Source organism: Alligator sinensis, unplaced genomic scaffold (genome assembly GCF_000455745.1).
Source record: "Alligator sinensis unplaced genomic scaffold, ASM45574v1 scaffold1580_1, whole genome shotgun sequence".
Taxonomy (NCBI): Eukaryota; Metazoa; Chordata; order Crocodylia; family Alligatoridae; genus Alligator; species Alligator sinensis.
Genome location: NW_005843156.1, coordinates 221,231 through 241,250, shown reverse-complemented (window position 1 = coordinate 241,250; position 20,020 = coordinate 221,231). Strand labels below are relative to the sequence as shown.

Below are 20,020 nucleotides of genomic sequence, written 5' to 3'. Positions count from 1 at the left end.
TCAATATCTGAAGGCAAAGTGCATTCCACAGCACACTATTTGTTTGTCAGATGCTCACCGGGCTTATGAATGTTGTTAGACACCTTGGATCTATCATTGGTACGGTGCTAAGAATGCAGGCCTCAGCAGTTATTAGGGTTTAGAGCAATTTAATTCAAATATTCTCTCTGGGGACGTCAGAAGTCTTTTCAAGAATGTTTGTGCATATGGGAATATATGGTTCTAAGCCAGGAGTAGGCAAAGTCTGGTCCACGGGCTGGATCAGGCCCATGGTGGACTCCCATTTCCCAGTAGCCTTTGCAGTGGCAGCTCCTAGCTGTAACTGCTGGATTCAGCCCCACTGCTGGGGGTGGGACCCATGCAGGCAGGGCATGTGTCCAGGCAGCTGGCATGGGGCATGTGTCCAGGAGCAAGACAGGCAGGCAGGGCTGGGGTGACCCTGGGATTTTGGGGGGGCCAGGGCTGGATCACAACCATGATCCACTACCCACATGCCCATTAGATGAATGTAGATTCTGTGCGCAGAGATGCGCAGATCACAGCTCTGCCGTGGTCCCATGCTGTCATCAACCCAGGATCCTGCCCCTGGAGGAGCTGTGCTCAGCTGTGTTCCCTGCCTGTGCGGCTCCTGCCCAGTCGGTCTCCATGGAGACTGGTTGGGAGCCACACAGGTAGGAGCTGCTGGGAAGTGAAGTCTGGCTGCTGGCCAGATCCACTATTTTGCCCACCTTTGTTCTAAATGAATGATTGAATAAATTAATGAGCACTTGCAATTGCAGTGAAACACTTATCAGAAATTCAAGAGGGTCTTCAGAGTCAGCTAAAATACTGTTCTGATCTCCCATCTTAAATTAGTAGAATGTGCTCTTGACTCTTGTCACGTCCTGATTTACGGATTGCAGCCTTTTAGATATTGTTTCTAACTGAAATGCAGCTAAATAAATATTAGTACATACTGGCACCTGAATACTGAGCCCATTTCAGAGGAAAAGTGGTTGAACCTCCCTGGATAGCTGAACTGTTGGATTAGATATGTGCTTTGGATAATCATGAGAGTAGGCAAAAGATGTTGTTGTTTCTCAGCCATCGCATGTTACTGAACTGTTGTTCTTTCCACACCCTTTTTTTCAGATAAAAGTCTGGACTGCAAATCCACAGCAGTTTGTAGAGGATGAAGATGATGACACATTTTCTTATACAGTAAGGATCGCCGCACAAGACTTGTTGCTGGTAAGAAATGTACTTCATTTTTTTTTAAAGAACCTTAATGGTATTGAATTGCAACCTAAATCAAGCTAGCTCTTGTTACTGTCCTTTATGTGCCATCTTTAACAAGTCAGTTTGCTACAGCAGGAGCAAAAATGCTGTTCAGAATAAACTGATGTAAAGATTAAGAATGAATAACTTCCACTTCTATCTAGGCTGTAGCTGCTGACTTCCAGAATGAGAGTGCAACTGCTTTGGCTGCAGCTGCTACAAGACATTTACAAGAAGCTGAACAGGCTAAAAACAGTGGTGCTGAGCATTGGTAAGGAGGCATAGTTGAAATGAATTGTGTGAGAGAAATAAACTAGCTCTGCTCAGATTTGTGTCCTGGAGCCCTCTGAGATGGGCGCTTTTTAATTTTCACTAGAAAAACATTTAAGTTGCATCAATCCCAGACCTGTTGTTATAACACGTAAGGAGAGGAAGACCCATTACAGAAGATATTGCAGAGTGTATTAGCTTTCTGGTCATATTTAATTGGATTTTAGAGAGTAGCAGTAATCACTCCATAATTAAAATTGTAGCTAAACTCCTGTGGGTATATCTACGTGTGCGCTTTAATGTTCAGTAGCCTATTCTACTGCGCATTAAAGTGGTGCATAAAAAATCGTACTAATACACTGATGCACAGTAGAATAGGCTATTGTGCATATTTTAAAAATTTAAAATACTAGATCTCATTTTTTTTTTTTTTTTTTTTTTTTTTTTACTAAGAGTTCACAACACCAAAAGGGCTTTTATATAAAAATTAATTGGAGGAAATTGTTTTATGATGAGACTTGTATTTAGAATTAAAAAGTTACTTAAGTTAATGGGATTAATCTCTAAAAGCGTTAGAATACTTTGGCCCTGCAGCCTTTCGGCAGCCTCTCCTTTTGGACATTAGGAAAAAGTCACGAAGGAAGTTTGGGCAGGAGAAGAGGCTGGGAAATTGTTTGGAGCTTGGAAGAATGTACTGCTGAAATGGGAGGGAAGCGTGAATGTGGGGAAACACCGCTAAAAAATATTCTACTGCCTCTAGAAACCTTAGAATCTGGGATGTCCTTTTGCAGCTCTGCTGAGACTTCAGCCTCTGGTGTGGTTGAGACTTGCCTTTGGAACAATTGTAAAGCAGCCTTAAAAGTAAATTTTTGGCTTCAAGTGTGAGAATAGGATGCCACCCAACTGTTCCCAGTGAGAACTGCTACCATCATCATAGTATAGACCAGGGGTGGGCAAAATGTGGCCCGCCAGGCCATTCTATCCAGCCCTCAGGGCCCCTACAAAATTTAGAAAATTAATATTTATCCACCCCGGCTGCTTGTCATACAGCCCTCAATGGCTTGCCAAAAGTCAGTAAGTGGCCCTCCACCCGAAATAATTGCCTGCCCCTGGTATAGACAGCCTAAGACGCCTGTTACTGACCTTCTGCAGCGGCCTTGTGAAAGGAGCCATAATATTGCATCCAGAAAACCTTAGGGTTTCAGTGGTAGTCTTTATAACCAGGCCAGTGGTCTGTTAGTATTAGCAGGCTTGGTAGATATTACTGGGTGGAAATTTAAAAGTGAATTCCAAATTTCCCCAAGTTGCCTTATTGAAGGTTATTAGGTAGGGGAGGTGGTTGGTTTTGCTTCTGAACAATTCCCCGAGGCCTGCCAAATGAAGGAAGGGGCTCTTACAGGTATCCTTATGATCAGTGGTTTCAACAGGCCCTTGAATGAGCCTTCTTTTGGTTATGGAGTATGTTTAAACCTACTGACGCTTGCCCTAGGGACTTGGGCTTCTGTGTCCCCTGTGTGCTTCTAGGGCTGTGGGAGGCTTTGGTGAGGCCCAGCAAGCTACCTAATCAGGCTTGCAGAAGATGTGGAAGCCTGAAGGAGTATTGAGGCACTTGCCGTAAGAGAACCCTTAGCCCTCATGACGTTGCATGAGTTCTGCTCCTTTCATGCAGCTATCAGGAAATCAACAGGAAGGAAGAGGGTTCTTTTTTCAGGCACCTATTAAGGTTAATTAAATGTCTTAAGGCTGGTTTTACCAACGTGTTGACCACATTAATGGTCCCTTTTTCCCTTCTCTGAATGAAATTTCCAGACTAAAACTTTATTAAATTGAAGGAGAGAGACTAAAGCTATTTGTTTGTCTTTTAAAGTTGACATTAATTCTGTACTTCCTGGTGTATGTTTGTAAAATGTACTTATTCATTTAGGTAGGCAAGGTTCTTTGAGTAGAAGTGATATCTTTTATTAGACCAGTTGAGTAGCTGGAAAAAAGTTCTGGGCAAGCTTTTGGGCGCAATCGCCCTTCTTCAAGCATAGGGAGTCTCTGCTGGTCTTTATTTAGTCTTTTATATACACCAGGAAGTTTAGAGTTAATGTTAACTGTAAAAGACAACTTCACATCAAATAGTTTTGGTCTGGATTCATAATATTGTCTAGGTAGTAAAGGATTTCAAAAGAGAGCTAATGATTGGCCACCATCACCATATTATAACTCTCATCATTTTCTTTATTTTGTGATGGAATATGGTGTAATGGTGGGAAATAGTTTAGATGAGATAAGTAAAGTGGGTCACATTGTTTGGGGAATGGGAAATAATAGAGGGAAGTTTGTGTTGTTTCTAGGATATTAAGAAAGCCATATATTACAAAACAAATGTAGGAAAATTAAAGGCATCTAAATTCTTTTCTAGGTGGAAGATACATGAAGCCTGCATGCTGGCTCTAGGCTCCGTGAAATCTATCATTACAGACAGTGTGAAGAATGGTAGAGTTCACTTTGATATGCATGGTTTCCTCACAAATGTTGTTCTTGCCGACCTCAACTTGTCAGGTAGGTCCCTAAAAGCTTTGAGTAGTTGCAGGTGCCAAGAATCTGATGAGCCAAATCTGTTCAAAAATGTTTACAAATAAGTCCCTGCTGTATGCAGTGGAAAATGGTGTTTGGCATGACTTCTTATCATTATTCACAGAAAACTTGAGAGGAAGAGGCCAAATTGATCTTTATCTCTTCCTTCCCTGTTTATACACAATTCAGGTTAAGTGTCATCTTATTTGAATAGTAAGCCAGTACATTTCTACTGAAATGCATTGTGTATATGTGGATGACTTGGTACTTGCAGGACCTCCTTGGGGTAGAAGAGAAACCATTTTGGAGAACTTTTTGAAGGACTTTTCCACTCCCTATAAGGTGCTTTGAACATTTCAAGATTCCAATAGCACCAGAATATTTTAAACTGTTTAGTTTAGTTTACTTTTAATTTCTCACAGTCCATTCTGCTCCTGACTAAACTAAATAACTGTCATCTGCAAATATTGCTGTTTTTGGTCTTCCCTATTTCCAGATTTCAAATAAAACAGGATCTAGAAGAGCACTTTGAAATGCATACTATCAACTTGTGCCATAACAAAAATTTAGTTTTAATACTATTTTGTTTCCCATCTGCTACATTGCCAAAGCTTTTGCCTTTTACCCCATGATTTCTGATCTTTTTAATAGTCTTTTCCATGACCTTCTCAAAAGCCATTTGGAAATATTAAGAAATTGTCAGTTGCTACTCTTATCTGTTAGAATTCTTTAACTGTGTCAGTAAATTAAGATCAGCACAACTGATTACAGGTTGCAGAGGCAGCGGGGATTGCCCCCTTGCCCAGCAGCACCTGGTGAGTGGGACTTTTCTTTAAAGCACTGGGAGCTGGGCGGGTGGGGCAGCCATGGGGTGGGGCTGGGGGAGCAGGCAGGGGATGGGGCCTGGCAGGGGTCCCCCCCATGGTCCCCTCCCCCGCCCCCTACTTAATGGCTCCGAGTCCTGCTGCAGCCATCAGGGACTGCCCAAATCATCGAGGCTCTCCAAATCTTTTCTGAAGATTTGGAGAGCTTCAAATCGATTTGGGCCTATTAATTGGTCCCCTGATTTGATCTGGATTCAGAGATTTGGCCACCGAATTGGACCAAATCTCCTCTGAATCGAATCAGTGCCTGAAGTGTCTCTCAGCCCTGTTGTCTAGGGTGAATTAGGGATGATTCTGCCTTGAACAGGAGGTCGGAATAGATGACTTCCTGAGTCCCTTCCAGCCCTACTTTTTTATGACTTGAAGAAATGAAATCCATGATGGTTAGATCTTACCATGATCTTTCAGGTGGTTAACTGTATTTTCACTTATTTCGTCTGACCTTCCAATATACATGTAGGATTTTTTACAGATCTATAATTAATTATTTAAGTCCTTTTTAAATCTAGGCTTAGTGTATTCTACCACCCTACATGGAAAAGTGGTTGTATAAAGAGCTTGTGCGATGCTACACCCCCCCCGACCTGGAATTCAGTCAGTTGTTCCTTTGAGATGCACCCTAGGGTGCACTCACACTTTCAGGGTGTCCTTCAGCCCCAGACTCCTCTACTCTCTGTGCTTGGCCACTGAGATGTGCCAGGAACCATTTCCTTGGCCTTTGGTACATCAGTTTTACCAATGTCACCCAGGTTGTGGTAGCTTTTGGCAGAAGAGACTTTTCAAGTTTTTAAAGAATCACTCCATTTATCCAGTTTGTACTCAGAAATTACAGGTCCCATCCTCTGAAGAAGAGGCCTGCCTGTTTGGTCAGATGCTCTAAAATCCTAAATGCATGCACTGACAAAGTTATGAGAGATAACAAAGTGATTTATTATAAAAATAAGAGCAGTCATAAAAATCAGTAACATGTTGAAACAAAAATAAACAAACTAAAGGAAACATTAGAATAATAATTTGATTTTAACCCTGCGTCTTAAACCTAAGATGTCAGCTTCTACTCAGCTTGACAGGTTAGAAAGCAGCTGTTGCAAATTCTTCTGTCAGCTAGTAGCCTGAGTGAAAATGTCCCCTCGTGTCACGGAAAACTGAAGTCAAAGACTTGCTCTCATGGCAAGGCTTAAATATGGTTTCTTATCTGACTGTTTGCATAATTCTATTGAGTTCTTGGGGAGCCTATATATGCAAATAACTTCCTGTCCCTAGGTATGCATCAGTTAGACCCGATGTCTTTCCTGATCCAGTTATGACCAGGAGAATATTTTACATCCTTTCAGACACAGATTGCTAATCCAGTCTTTTGGATGTGGTTTATCTCAACAGTGTCTCATTTATTTTCCCCACCGTGAAAAAATATTCTTTGAATAGCCTATTTTCAGGAGTCATACTTACTACAAGCCTCTCCTTTTTAACATGTAAATTCATCACCACCTGGAAGAGCCTGACCCCTGTGCCCCCCAGCCCCCAACAACCTATTTGAGTGGCCATTAAACCATGCCCACTTTGGATGTTAATTTTCAGTGATTTATTCCTCTCAGGTGTGAATAGGGGAGGAACACTTAAATTAATCATCACCCCATTACCCAGTCTGGACCTTGTGCTGTATTTTAAATGGTCAAATCCCCAATCTGGACTGTATTTTAAGTGGTCAGTTTGTTCCACACCTCTTCTGATCCATCAGTTTCTGTGAAAGCCTCATCTTTATTACCATAAAGGAATGTTGAAGGTAGGAATATCTCCAACACTGCCAGTAATGAAGGCTGACACAGATAAATCACTTTAACGTTTTGGCCATGTCCTTACCTTTAACCCTTGGTTTATCAAGTGTACTTATTACTTCTTTCACAGCTTACCTGTTTCTGATATACTTAGACAATCTTAATTTAGTTTTTTTTAACTTCAACTGTTTGCTCTTTGACATTTTAATTTTGGCTCTCAAATTACTTCATTTTTCTTCCTGTAATTTATCTTCCTGTGTATAGGCTTTCCTACAATCTGGTTTCCAAATGAATCTTGTTGTTTAGCTATATTGGTCTACCCCTTGTCTGCCTGATTTCCTTTCTGTTTAACTGTGGTTCTGAGGCTGTCCATGTTTGTGTGTCTGAGTGGCTTCTGTGTAACCTCCTATGAATTTCACTTTTAAATATTTTGACTAATTTCATTTTAGAAAGGGTACTTTCACTTAAAGTTGTGGCACCACATCCCTTTTTGGTACTCACTTTACTAGTAGGATGTTGAATATAATTGTATTAAAGTCAACTTGCCTGCTTCTTGATTTTTTTTTTTCTTTATTTCTTTTCTTTCCTGTGAGTTTACTTCAAATTAACACCCTTCCTCCTGTTTAGCCATTTTTGGAAAACTTTGAATTTCAGATTCATTCTGAGAAGAAGGTCATTTGATTTTAAGGTCTGAAACTTGGTCTGTTTCATTCTTTTTTTCTTTTTCCTTTCCTTTTTCCGAATTTCCGTTGTCATGAACTTCATTCTTCTTCCATATTCCGTTTGTTTCAGTGGTTGGGAAACCTTTACAGGATTGTATTGAATACATTTATGTTACCAATTGAAGGTTTGATTAGCACTTACGAAAGCCAGGAACATTTAAAAAAATGAAAGCTTGGGTTCTTTGGATTTCATCATGCAGACTAAATCATTTGCCCCGCCTTATTGGTCTTCTCTGACATGTAGAAGACCTTCCTATAAAACAATGCATGTAGGGAGAGCAGAGTATTTGGATGCAGAAAAAAAAATTATACTAGTCTTAAATTTGCAAAACTTAGTCTAAAACATTTCTCTTCCTTCAGTCTCTCCTTTCCTGCTGGGCCGAGCTCTTTGGGCTGCCAGTCGTTTCACGGTTGCTATGTCTCCAGAACTAATCCAGCAGTTCCTACAGGCTACAGTCAGTGGTCTCCATGAGACCCAGCCCCCTTCTGTCCGGATTTCTGCGGTCAGGGCTATCTGGGGGTAAGTAGACCACACACTATGACTGACCTTGGTGGATGAGAAGGAATGGGTTAATACAGTTGGTGCTATAGATCAGGAAAATTGAGGTGTTCTTTGGAGGCAGACTTTTATAAATGAGGGGCAGGTTTGACTCTTAAAACATTATAAAGTTCTAAACCAACCTAAAACTACACAGATTGACCATGTAAGATATGCTGTTGAAAGTCAGTATGACAAATGCTTACAAAACACCACAGTAAGAAAGCACGGGGACAAAAGGAGGTACTGGCTCACAGGAATATAAGCAAGCAGGGATGGAAGGGGGCGGTGGTGGTGGTTGTGGGGACAGAAGTGCCCCCAGCTTCTTCTCCTTTGCCCTGGGACCCCATGGGTTGCTGAGGTTGCAGGGCCCTTTGAGCTTGAGGGGTGACTCTGTGTTGGGGTGCAGGTTGGGAGGTGGTGTGGGAGTGAGGTGAGGAGGGGAGGAAAGGTGAAGGTGGCTAGCTGGAAGGGTGGGACAGGTACTTGCCTGCCGTGTTGGGCAGTAATCCACACGCCTGGCTGCAATCCTGGCTGTGTGTGTGCCCCTCCCCACCCCTGCTGCAGCCTCCTGGAGCTCACTGTTGAGCCGCCCTGTGGCCCTACCTGCTGCCCCACGTTTGCGGGGGCTGAGCCCCGTTAGCCCCAGCCTTCCACTGCCTATGATCACATGGTTGGGGAGGAGGGTAGGGTGAGAAGGAGAGATTAAACAAACAAAACACGAACACTCAGATCCACACAGGAGGGAAAAGAGAAGCACAATATGGCCTTTTCAGATTATGGACAAACAGTGGAAATGGAGGAAGAGGTGCATTGTTTGTCAGAGGAGGGTAAATGTAGAGTTGCAGCAGCAAATAGTTGGGAGTGGAGGGGGGAGAGTCCACAGGTATTACAGGAGCTGCCTGGAGCATTAGCAGCAGTAGAGGGAGAGGAGCCCATCCTTATCTCTGTCCCCTTTTCCCCCCTCGCTGTACAGGGGGAGACTGGCATAGGTTAGAGCTCAGGAGTTCCTGCTCCCAGGTCCAGCCAGGCCCCCTCTTCTTCCCCCTAGCCAGATTCAGATTGCAGTGTTCCTTGTGAGCTGGATCAGGACCCACTTCCAGTGACAGGAAGAGCAGTCTCACTTGTCCCGCCACTGAATTCTCAGGTACAGAGCCCTGCTACAGACTTATTTGGGGAGCAATGGGATAGGATGAGTAGCGACAGGGGTGTTAACCCCTCAAGAGCCTGCAGCTGCTGTGTCACCTCAGGGAGCCACTGGGGTTAAAATCACTGTTACTCAAAGCAGGTACCCAGCAGGACTCTATCCTCCTGGACATGTGATGGCAGTGTTAACCTTGTGGCTTCCTGAATGGGCAGAGCAGCTCAGGAACCCTCAGGGGTTAACGCTACCATCTCTTGCCTAATTGCTACCCAACGTACCCCAAAACTCTGTGGCAGGGTTAATAGCAGTGCTGGAGCTGCTGGCTCAGGAAGCCACTGGAGTTAACACCACCACCACTTTCACTGCTGCCTAATTCTCAGCCCTGTTAGGACTCTGCAGGAGAGATGATAATGCTCTTGAGCCTGATCTGGCCTATAGGTAGCATATTTGACACCCCTGTTCTAGTTAGAACTGAAGTTCTGTTTTCTGCCATTTTTTTCTTTAGTTACTGTGACCAGCTGAAGAGCTCTGAAAGCACACATGTATTGCAGCCTTTCCTTCCCAGTATCCTTGATGGACTGATCCACTTGGCAACTCAGTTCAGTTCAGAAGTCTTAAATCTTGTGATGGAAACACTCTGCATTGTCTGTACAGTAGACCCAGCTTTTACAGCAAGTGTGGAGAACAAGATCTGTCCCTTCACTATTGCAATCTTCCTTAAGTATAGTAATGGTATGTGCCTAAGGTTTGTCTTTTACAATATAGCTATTTTTTGCATATGAACCCTGGTTAAGCTTAATGTCTTGTAAAGTTGATTTTAAAATTTTGTGTTTAAAATTTACAGAGAAACAGTTCAGAAATGCTTTGGTTCATATAATGCCCCCTTCTGGCACTTAAGGAGAACAGACTTGTTAATATTAAGTGCCAGAGAATTTCATTCATTGATTTCTGTAACTGGCCCATATTTAATGAGCTAACTCAACCACTGCTTTAGAAAGTCACCAATTGGGATTTAAAGACTTCATGTGAAGTCTACTACATCTTTTAGTTAATTGTTCCAAAAATATATTTTATTTCAAATCCTGTGTCACAACAGGCATCCTGACTGGGTAATAAGTGTTCAGGAAACCACGTGCATCCAGTATGACAGCTGAACAGCTGGATTCAAATCTCAATGATTATGCCAACCTGAGGTGGCTGACAAGGAAACATTGTAGGCTATCACCTTGATAGAGGGTAGGGGCCTATATCAGGGGACCCCTTGTGGGCCAACTGCTGACACGTGCACACCAGGGCTCTGTCACTGGGAATTTGACAGCAGGCCCTGCCCCTGAATTCCCAGCTGTTCTGTGAGTCCCACTGGCCACAAAACAAGCTGGATCTTTGGACACCCTGATAAAGAAAATGGTCTCCGTGACTCTGGGACAAGCTGTGGTCCAGAACAGGAAATGCTGGTTCTGGCTCTGGCTGCATGTTGTTGGGGCCCCTACAGGAGATGCAGAATTGATTTGACCTGTAGCAGTGAATAGCACACTTCCCTCCTTCAGTAAGGATTGAGAATGTGTATGTGGGCAGTACATCTTGAAGAATTTCATTTCCTGTGCAACTTTTGTTTTCTTTAGTGTGGCTAAAAGAAATGGCCGTATAATTGGATGATCAAGTAAAAGCTATTTCTGTAACGTGTCTTGAAATTTGCAGTTTTCCTTTTTGAGACAAACATCTGTGAATTTGTCTTCATAATTTGTGCTTTCTCACTTCAGATCCAGTTGTAGCCTCTCTTGCCCAAGATATCTTCAAAGAGCTAGCTCAGATAGAAGCCTGCCAAGGTCCAATGCAGATGAGACTAATCCCAACTCTTGTCAGCATCATGCAGGCTCCTGCTGATAAGATTCCAGCAGGACTTTGTGCAGTAAGTATTATGGGAGAAGGTATTTAGCTTTAGATGATTGTCTTGCAGGTTAAAGGATAGGGTTTGCACCTTCCTGCTTTACTAGTCTCTTCTAGTATTAAAAGTTTGGATGCCTTTACATTACCTGTAAGCATTTGCTTAAATGATGGACAGAAACCTGTTCTTGGAGAAAGGGACACATGCAAGGAGGGCAGAAGATTTGCTAAAGGCTTGGGATCTGCATTCTGTCAGCCGGCTGTTATCTGGTCTTTAGAATGTTGTTAGCTGTTTTTTACTATTTGAAATATTGTAACATATGGTGCTAGCTTTCATCCAGTGGAGAATTCTCCAGTAAACACACAGTCCTGCACGTCATACAGTCACAGATTGTTGGAAATCAAGGTATTTACATCTTCCCACATGGACACAATGGTGCACCCACTACAAACATATTGTACATGCAGTTGTGTATATGTAAAGAGCATCAGATTAGGATTCCATGTATACATGGCTAGTAAATGATAGCTATATTTAAAAATGTTGTGGCTGTCACTAAGCAACCGTTTAGACCAATTCGTCTAACAATTAGTACAGGAATAGGCAAAATACAGCCCGGGCCAGATCCAGCCCACAGAGGGACTTTGTCCAACCCATGGCGGGTCCCTCAGTCCTGCCTGGCCCACGCACTGTCTGGCCTGTGGTGCGTCTTGCCACCCCTGGGCGGGCAGCGGGGCTGGGGTGGCTCCGTAGCTGAGCAGCCATGGCAGCTTCTTTTGGCTGCCCCTGCTGCTGGCTCCAGCCCCGTGGCAACCATCCAGGATCTATGTGGCCAGGGCCCGAGCCTCAGACCCTGTGTGGGTGGTCGGAGTCCCTGCAGTGCCCGTTCTTGATCTGCCTGCTCTGGCCATAGCAGCAATGATGAGACAAAGTGGGACCCAGAGCTGTCCTGCTGGGCATGGGGCCTGGAGGCAGCACTGGTGGCAGTGGCAACTGCAGGGAGGAGCTGCAAGGCAGCCCTGGCAGAGGCTCTGGGTTCCGCATTTTCCTGCTGTCACTGCTCATCATGGCTGGGGTGGGCAGGTCCAGAGTGGGTGCTACAGGGACCTTAACCCACCCCATGCAGGGCAAGCTGGGACTGTGCACTCAGCCCAGGGCTTGGGCCCTACCTACCCAGGACCCAGTGGGTCTCAATGGGGCTGGGATTGGGGCTGGCAGCGGCAGCAGTTGGTAGGAGCTGCCACCATCTCTGTGCCTGGGCTGCTACCACTGAAGCACTTCTCTGCCACTGTCGCCATCAGCGCCTGTGCCAGCCCACTCGCCCCTGTGCTAGCTTCCCACCCAGTCATGGCCCCATCTTACATAGGGAGGTTTGGCGAGCTGTTGTGCAGGGGCCCACAACAGCTCTCCAAAACTCCATGTGGCCCACCAGCCCAAATTATTGCCCACCCCTGCATTAGTAGATACTAATCTTTTTATTAGCTCTTTATAAACTAAATGGAAGAATGTAGTGTGTAATAGTTTGGGAAATACATAAATATACCCTCCATTGCCTTCTGCTGTTAAATTAACACTTGAGATAACTGGTAGAGGAATCAGTTCTGTGCTAACTGGCGGTATAAGGATTCTGGAAAGTTGCATTTTTGAGGTGTACTAGCACCAGGGGTATCGCTCAGTGCTGTGTAGAAATATAGCTATATGTGAATGAGTTATGTCAGGTATCAGAAGTAGGATAGCCGTGGTAGTTTGCTGTTCCATCGGGCTAATACACTCTGCTTCCTAGTATGTAAAATGTCATTTTGATGGGTATAATGTGCATCCGGTATGACAACTGAACAACTGGATTCAAATCTGAATGATTATGCCAACCTGACATGGCTGACAAGAAAACATCATAGGCTATGGAGTCCTGTGAAATGGATGAATTAGTGACCCCAAAACTCAGTTGCCTGGAAAAGAATAGTGTAAATGTTACCAGCTGTTTGAATGCAGGCATTCACTTCTTGCAGAATGAATGTGCTGTTTGTGGAAGGAAAATACTGTAGCTGTAGGATGTGATTAACTGACAATGGAAATTTAGTGATGTAGGAATATGCTATTTTGATCTCTCCAAGACTGCTGTTTCTACAGTGACTCTCTAATAGGCAGTGGTCTGCTACATTCATTAGTAACAGTAGCTTTTCCCAGACTTCTGGAAGGTGAGCTCTCGTCAACAGTCTTTTCAGCTTTGTCATGTTAGCAGGGCAGGATAGAAGGACCTGTGGAGTCAGTTCTGTGTTCCCTCTGCATTTCCAGGGAAGCCTTTGCAGGTGCTCCACAAACCTTGGGAAATACTGAGTTACTGCACTGTTGCTGCTGTTTTTAAGTGTTCTCTCTGCTTTGCCCTTTCAGACTTCTATTGATATATTAACTACAGTTGTGAGGAATACAAAACCACCTCTGTCCCAGCTCCTGATTTGCCAGGCATTCCCTGCAGTGGCTCAGTGCAGCCTGAACACAGATGACAATGCTACCATGCAGGTAACATCTGTAGGGATGGAGCTGAGGGAGTGCAGGGTCATGTTAGTTCAAGGTGGTGGATAACACGGGTCAATCACTTGACATCATACCATAACCTAGTCTTTTTGGGGTTCACTCTGCCTAGAGGGAAACCAAACTTTGCTCACTGGCAGCCAGAAGGAAGTAACTGGAGTAAAGCCATGTCTTTCTGGCTCCAGTTAGGGGGATGGGGGTGTTCAGGGCAGATTTCACTGTCTACTGTTAAATCCTGATTGCTTCAGAATTACTGCTTAATGCAGCTAATTCTCTGAGTGGTGAATGCTTCCTCCCTAGTCACTGCTATTAGTCCATGTTTCCTTCCTTTTCCATTCCACCAAAATCCCAATCTTTGGGTGGAAGAAGAGAGAGGAAATTTTATCTGTAGTACCAGAAAACATCTTCTGTTTTCTACCTGTTGGCATTCTCTGCTGTTCCTAGTTCATGCCATAGCTTTAAGCAAGTGGGACTTCCAGGTTTGAGACAGAGCCCTCCTAGCCTTTCCACTTTTAAAACAAGATTTTTAGTTAAAATTAGAAGCTCAATTACCCACCTAGTCTTCAAAATGGAGAGAAGCAGCTCTTTGGTTCCATCTGACCATTCTTATTGCCAAACATAAATTTTGGCAGCACTTCAGTGAGAACGAGGTAAAACACTGCGTGCTGTATTGTGGCACCGCACTCTTTTTGTTTAACCAAATACAGAAAGTCCAGCTTTATTGTAGGATTCATTTGACCATGTTCATATCATGTTGCACTCCTAGCTACTGTGGTCTTTAGGTGGTCAGAATCCCTCATAATGTATTTGAATACCAGGTTTCTGGCATAGAATGGCAGATATAAACACTTGAGGTTATCTTTATTTTTACCAAGTGTACCTATACAGAGCTGCCTGAACATAGCAGGGAGTATGACTTATTAAATCATTCTCTTTCTGTTGGTGATCATTTTGTAGCATATTCAATAAGAATTAAATATTTAAGGTGTCACGTTTAGCTGTTAATTCTTATTTAAGGTGCTTTCTGGTGTAGTGAATGGGTGTTCTTGTTTGTTTGGGAGTCTACAGTATGGTCAATGACAGTCTTAACAACAATTCTTTCCCTCGTTTTCAGAATGGTGGTGAGTGTCTACGTGCATATGTCTCAGTAGCATTAGAACAGATTGCACAATGGCATGATGAGCAAGGCCACAACGGGCTGTGGTACGTGATGCAGGTAGTGAGCCAACTTCTGGATCCGCGGACCTCGGAGTTCACAGCTGCTTTTGTGGGCAGACTAGTCTCCACACTGATTTCCAAAGCAGGAAGTGAGCTGGGGGAGAACCTGGACCAGATACTGAGAGCAATCCTTAGCAAAATGCAACAAGCAGAGACACTCAGCGTAATGCAGGTAAGTAGGCTGAAGACTCAGTGGAAACTTTACAAGTAGCAGGAAGAGAGATTTCACCTGGTACTACAGCATATGCTTGATTTATTGTCCATTTATGCAGTTGCAGGTTCCGTGTACTTCCCCAGGGGAAGTTAAGCTGCAGAAATCTGTTCTTTGTGAACACATTACCTCTCTTGAGATATCCGAAGCATAGATTCAGTTTTGCATCACTGTTTTTGGCCATCTTCTGCTCTGGCACTTCTTTTTGATGGTAGAATTGAGGTGTACTGAAGAGGGAAGATAGAATTCTTAGTCTGTTCTAGATATGCTGACTTCTTATGACAGTAAAGTACGCATCAAGTAGAAGTAGGAAGGGTTGTTACTTCTTTATAGAAGCAGTTCTAATACAGCTACAGGAATACTGTCGCATATGTAGAGCTATCTCGATCACCTGGTAAACCAAGCTAATTCAAATAATATACAACCAGGTGCAAGGTCATTAATGATTTTATTGTGGAAGTGCCTTCTGGGCCAGATCTGGATCCAGCAGCCACAACAGATCTGTGTCTGCTCAAGGAGCCACGTGAGTTAATGTTGCTGCTGCTTACCTTGCCCTGGAATTCCTGATTTTCCACCCCCCTGGAAGCTCAACAGGACAGAGATGGCCTGTGGGCTGTGTTCAACACCTCTTCTTCAAAGGATGCAGTATTCAGATAATCAACTGAACATGAGCTCCCAGTATAGTGATACCATGGCAAGGAGAGCCAGTGCAATTGTTGCATGTATAAATGGTGAGGTTTTTTATCGCATGTAACATTTTTTAATGAAGTGCACAAGTCTAACAAGATCCAGTGCCTGGGGGCTGAGGATAGGTAATCTAAGATTATAGACGGATGTAACAAGTATATTTGATAGCAGAGGGTACCAGTATAAGCTGCTTGGATGCAACCAGTTATGTTTGTTTGTTTTTTTTTTTTTTTTTTCTATGATCCAGGTGTAGCAAAACCATTCACCTGCTTTGATTGGGGTAAACGTGTAGTTTAGATATAACTTGTATTGCTGCACGACCATACAAATATAACAGCTGAAACAAAGAAAGCAGAGCTATTGCTCAGGAGCTTATTAAAGCAGTTAAATATGTTTGGTCATACCCTTAGAGCAGAAATGAGATGCAAATATTTGAAGACTGCAGGTAAATAGCCATTAGAACAAGTTGCATAAGGATGTGTTGAATTCTTACTTAGAGTTTTTAAATCAAGGTGGATGTGGTTTGAACTAGAGCATATCTTAATCAGAAGTTACTTAATGTGAAATGGGAATTACTAATAGAAACTCTTTGACCTACTTTATTCATTTGGTTTTGTTACCACTTGTATAACCACGGACAGATGAAGTCAGTTCATAGAATCGTAAAAAATGAGGGTTGGAAGGGACCTCAGGAGGTCACATCTAGTTCAACTGCCTGCTCAAAGCAGGACCAGCCCCACCTAGATCATCCCTGCCAAAGCTTTGTCTAGCCAGGTTTTGAAAGCCTCCAAGGATGGAGCTTCCACCACCTGTCTGGGTAACCTGTTCCAGTGTCTTACTACCCTCCTAGTGAAAACATTCTTCCTAATATCTAACCTAAACTTCCCTTGCTGCAACTTGAGACTGTTGCTCGTTTTTTGTCATTTGCCACCACTGAGATCAGTCCAGCTCCATCTTCTTTTGAACTCCCCTTTAGGTAGTTGAAGGTTGCTATTAATCCCTCCTCAGTCTTCTCTAGACTGAATAAATCCAGTTCCGCAAGCCTGTTCTCATAAGTCATGTCCTCCAGCCCCCTCATCATTTTTGTTGTCCTCTGCTGGACTTCAATTTGTCCATGTCCTTTCTCTAGTGGGGGGCCCAAAACTGGACACAGTTCTCCAGATGTGGCCTCACCAGTGCTGAATAGAGGGGAATAAACACTTCCCTTGTCCTTCTGGCAACACACCTACCAATGCAGCCCAGTATGCTGTTAGCCTTCTTGGCAACAAGGGCACACTGTTGGCTCATATTCAGCTTATTGTCCACGGTCACCCCCAGGTCCTTTTCTGCAGAGTGGCTGCCCAGTCAGTCAGCCCCCAGTCTGTACTGGTACATGGGATGGTTCTGTCCTAAGTGCAGGACTTTGCATTTGTCCTTGTTGATGCCTCTGACTTTAATCTGTGTGTCTGTAATGGTAAACATTTGGGGAGAATAAAGATTTCCTGAGTGGTGATTTTTTTTGTGCCAGGCCTCTTAACCTAGAATGTGCTAGATCTCTTTGAAGGTGGGGAGCCCCACAGAGGATAAGGCAGCGCTTGTGTGGTAGAATACCCTGAAATGCAGCAGGAGGGTGAAATGTTCTTAGAAAGCCAAAAAATGTTTGCCATTGCTTGGCAGCAGCATCTTCACTGGTTACTGGCAAAATCCCATCCCTTCTCATGAAATGGGATGGATGGAAATATGTTCCATTTTGATCTTGTCTTGTGCATCCCTTTGATTTGTGTAATGCATTTTCAGGCTGGCATCCTGAGAATCTGTGCCATGCTTGTGTGCTACTTTAAAGACATCAGCACCCACTGGAATGCAGTTGCTTTCCTACCAAGTGAACTATTTTCCTAAGGGATTTTTGTTTTGCCTTGTTCCACCTTCTAGTGTTAAGCCCACAAGGCTTTCAGACACAGTGCTTTGTCAAAAACATGCCCCCCCCCATTATCGTTGTGCTTTGTAAAGCATTTCAGGCTCTTAAATATATACATTTAGTGTTCTTTTTTTTTCTCTTGTAGTCTTTGATCATGGTATTTGCTCACCTGGTTCACTCTCAGCTGGAGCCACTTTTAGAGTTCCTCTGTAGTCTCCCTGGGCCAACTGGCAAGCCTGCCTTAGAATTTGTAATGGCTGAATGGATGAGTCGCCAGCACTTGTTTTATGGACAATATGAAGGCAAGGTCAGGTAAGGTATTGGATAAACTGGAATAAATTGTAATCTGCATGGAACAAGGGTCATACCTATCTCAATGCTGGACTGAAATCTCTTCCTTCTTTGTCAGGCTGCACTGAACAGCACCTCAGTAAACAGAGAGAGAGGGCCACAGTTGCAGAACTGGAAACTTTAAGGGGTTTTTTTCTGTGTACTGCTTGATCTTTTCTGTGCTGGGACAGGGTCCCTGCCTTAATGAATAAGTAGAGAATGTACTGGAAAAAAATGCTTAGGAAAGGATCCGTGAGGAGTATAAAATGTAAGAAATGGTGAGTACTACTCTTATAGAGATGTTGATTAGCATTTTATACGGTGTTTTACAGTTTTAAAGCACTGTATATGGTGATATTTTAAGTGTGATCCAGACCATCTAAGGGAAAGTGGCAGATCAACTGAAATAATACTCTCCGTAGTTGCCTCTGTAGCTTTTTATAAAAAGCTAAGTGCCTTTCTAGTGCTTTAGTGTTTGGTCCCATATTCGGGAATTTTAAATGTGTTGTCATCTTGCTTTAGTTTTTTTTTTTTTGGTGTTTTATTTCATTAATACTGTAAATTGATAAAAGTACATGGGTAGAGTAGGAAGCTGTTTGTTGTAGTGGGTGAGCCCTGGTGCCAGAGTCATAGTGCTGTTCTGCCACTGACATGGTGTTTAAATTCGAGCTGATTTCTTCAGTTCTGTACACCTCTGTTGCCCCAGCAGCCTTACATGGGGTCCTGGGGGCCTCCTGGGGCTTCAGCCATGACTATTCTGCTGCATGGAGCCTGGCTGGTGGCTCCAGGTGGCCCGGCTCTGTTTTTCAGCAGCATGCACTGTCCAAGCGTTTGTTGCTTCCCCCCCGCCGCAGGTTTTTTTTTTTTTTTTTTTTTGACCGCTGGATATCCAGGGGTCAAAAAAAACCCAAAAAAAACATGCAGAAAAAAAACCTGGCCCAGCGCATCCTTGGGCAGCATGCTTTTGCAGCATGGAAAACACCAGACTGTGCAGTATGTGGTGCTGCAAACATGCAGGGGTAGAACTTGCTAATATATCCAAGCCCCAAAAACGACCTTGTCTTCTAGGAACCCACAGTTTTTTATTGGAATTCAAAAGGACCCAATTTTCAAAGTGCCAGAATAACTTTTGAAAAGAGACGTGCCCGTAAATAATGTACGTGCTTTTGAAAATTTTACCCAGTATGTCAAAACACTGCTGAATATAAGATGTCAAGAAAGATATCGAGCAATATTAAACAATATAACAATATTAGAAACAGCAGAGATGGGGAGAAGGGCAAAATGTAACTGAATGCTTTTGATATTTTGTGATATAAAGTAAGAGATGGGATTATAGTTGGAAAGGCAGCCAAGGTTCAGGAATGGCACTTTGAGCCTTGGGAAAAGAAGGTCTTCCAAGTTGTTAGGGTAAGGAAGGGTATGAGCTAGGGGAGAGGCTTAGGTCACCATAAAGTTCTCTTTTTTTACTAGTAAGGGGATGAGAGAGAATCACTGTGAAAAAATGAGGGGAAGGCAGGAGACCTTAAGCTTTGTGGTTTCAGGGTTGACTGCAAAGGTCTCTGGGGAGAATGAGGATTTTGCTGTTTTTCTCTCTTAAGAAGTCTCTTGGGCATAGAGTGAGAAGAGAAGGTTTCATATAAATGCTTGTGTCTGAACAAGTATGAAAACAGGTACTACATTTGAGGTGGTTCTGGTTGAGACAAAAGCAGCATAACTGTTTAGGTACTTTGCCCTTCTGGCAGTTAACTTGCATAAACCAAGCTCTAAGGCATACTTTATCTTGCATACTTCACAGGTACTTAACATGGGACAATGGGTAGGATATCAAAACAAAAGGCTTTTTCGTAGGGGAAAAAGGCAGTCTATTTTTACCCGGCATGTGATTTTTTTTGCCTGGTTGGTAATCTCAGGAAGCCACTAATAAACTGTAGGCAGGGCTGTCCCTGGGGGTGTGAATCAGGGCAACTTCCCCGGACCTGGCACTTTAGGGGGCCCCACGGAGTGGGGCGGAGCAGTGGTGGCGCAGAGCTGGGCGGAGTGATGGCTCCACGTCCAGCTGCTTGCTACCCCCCCTGCTGCCAATGCCAGTGGCGGCAGCAGCTTCT

The 20,020-nt window shown here is 43.6% G+C and overlaps 1 protein-coding gene across 1 annotated transcript in view; it reads left to right on the top strand.

Annotated features, from left to right (window-relative positions):
* The window catches only part of IPO9 (importin 9), a 48,234-nt gene that overhangs the window by 16,433 nt on the left and 11,781 nt on the right, over positions 1-20,020 (top strand). The window contains exons 12-20 of the mRNA XM_014526778.2: positions 1,132-1,230; positions 1,422-1,528; positions 3,935-4,074; positions 7,831-7,990; positions 9,658-9,884; positions 10,913-11,061; positions 13,429-13,557; positions 14,684-14,959; positions 17,728-17,894. Coding sequence (XP_014382264.2) covers positions 1,132-1,230; positions 1,422-1,528; positions 3,935-4,074; positions 7,831-7,990; positions 9,658-9,884; positions 10,913-11,061; positions 13,429-13,557; positions 14,684-14,959; positions 17,728-17,894 — 1,454 coding nt within the window. The remainder of the gene's footprint in view (positions 1-1,131; positions 1,231-1,421; positions 1,529-3,934; positions 4,075-7,830; positions 7,991-9,657; positions 9,885-10,912; positions 11,062-13,428; positions 13,558-14,683; positions 14,960-17,727; positions 17,895-20,020) is intronic.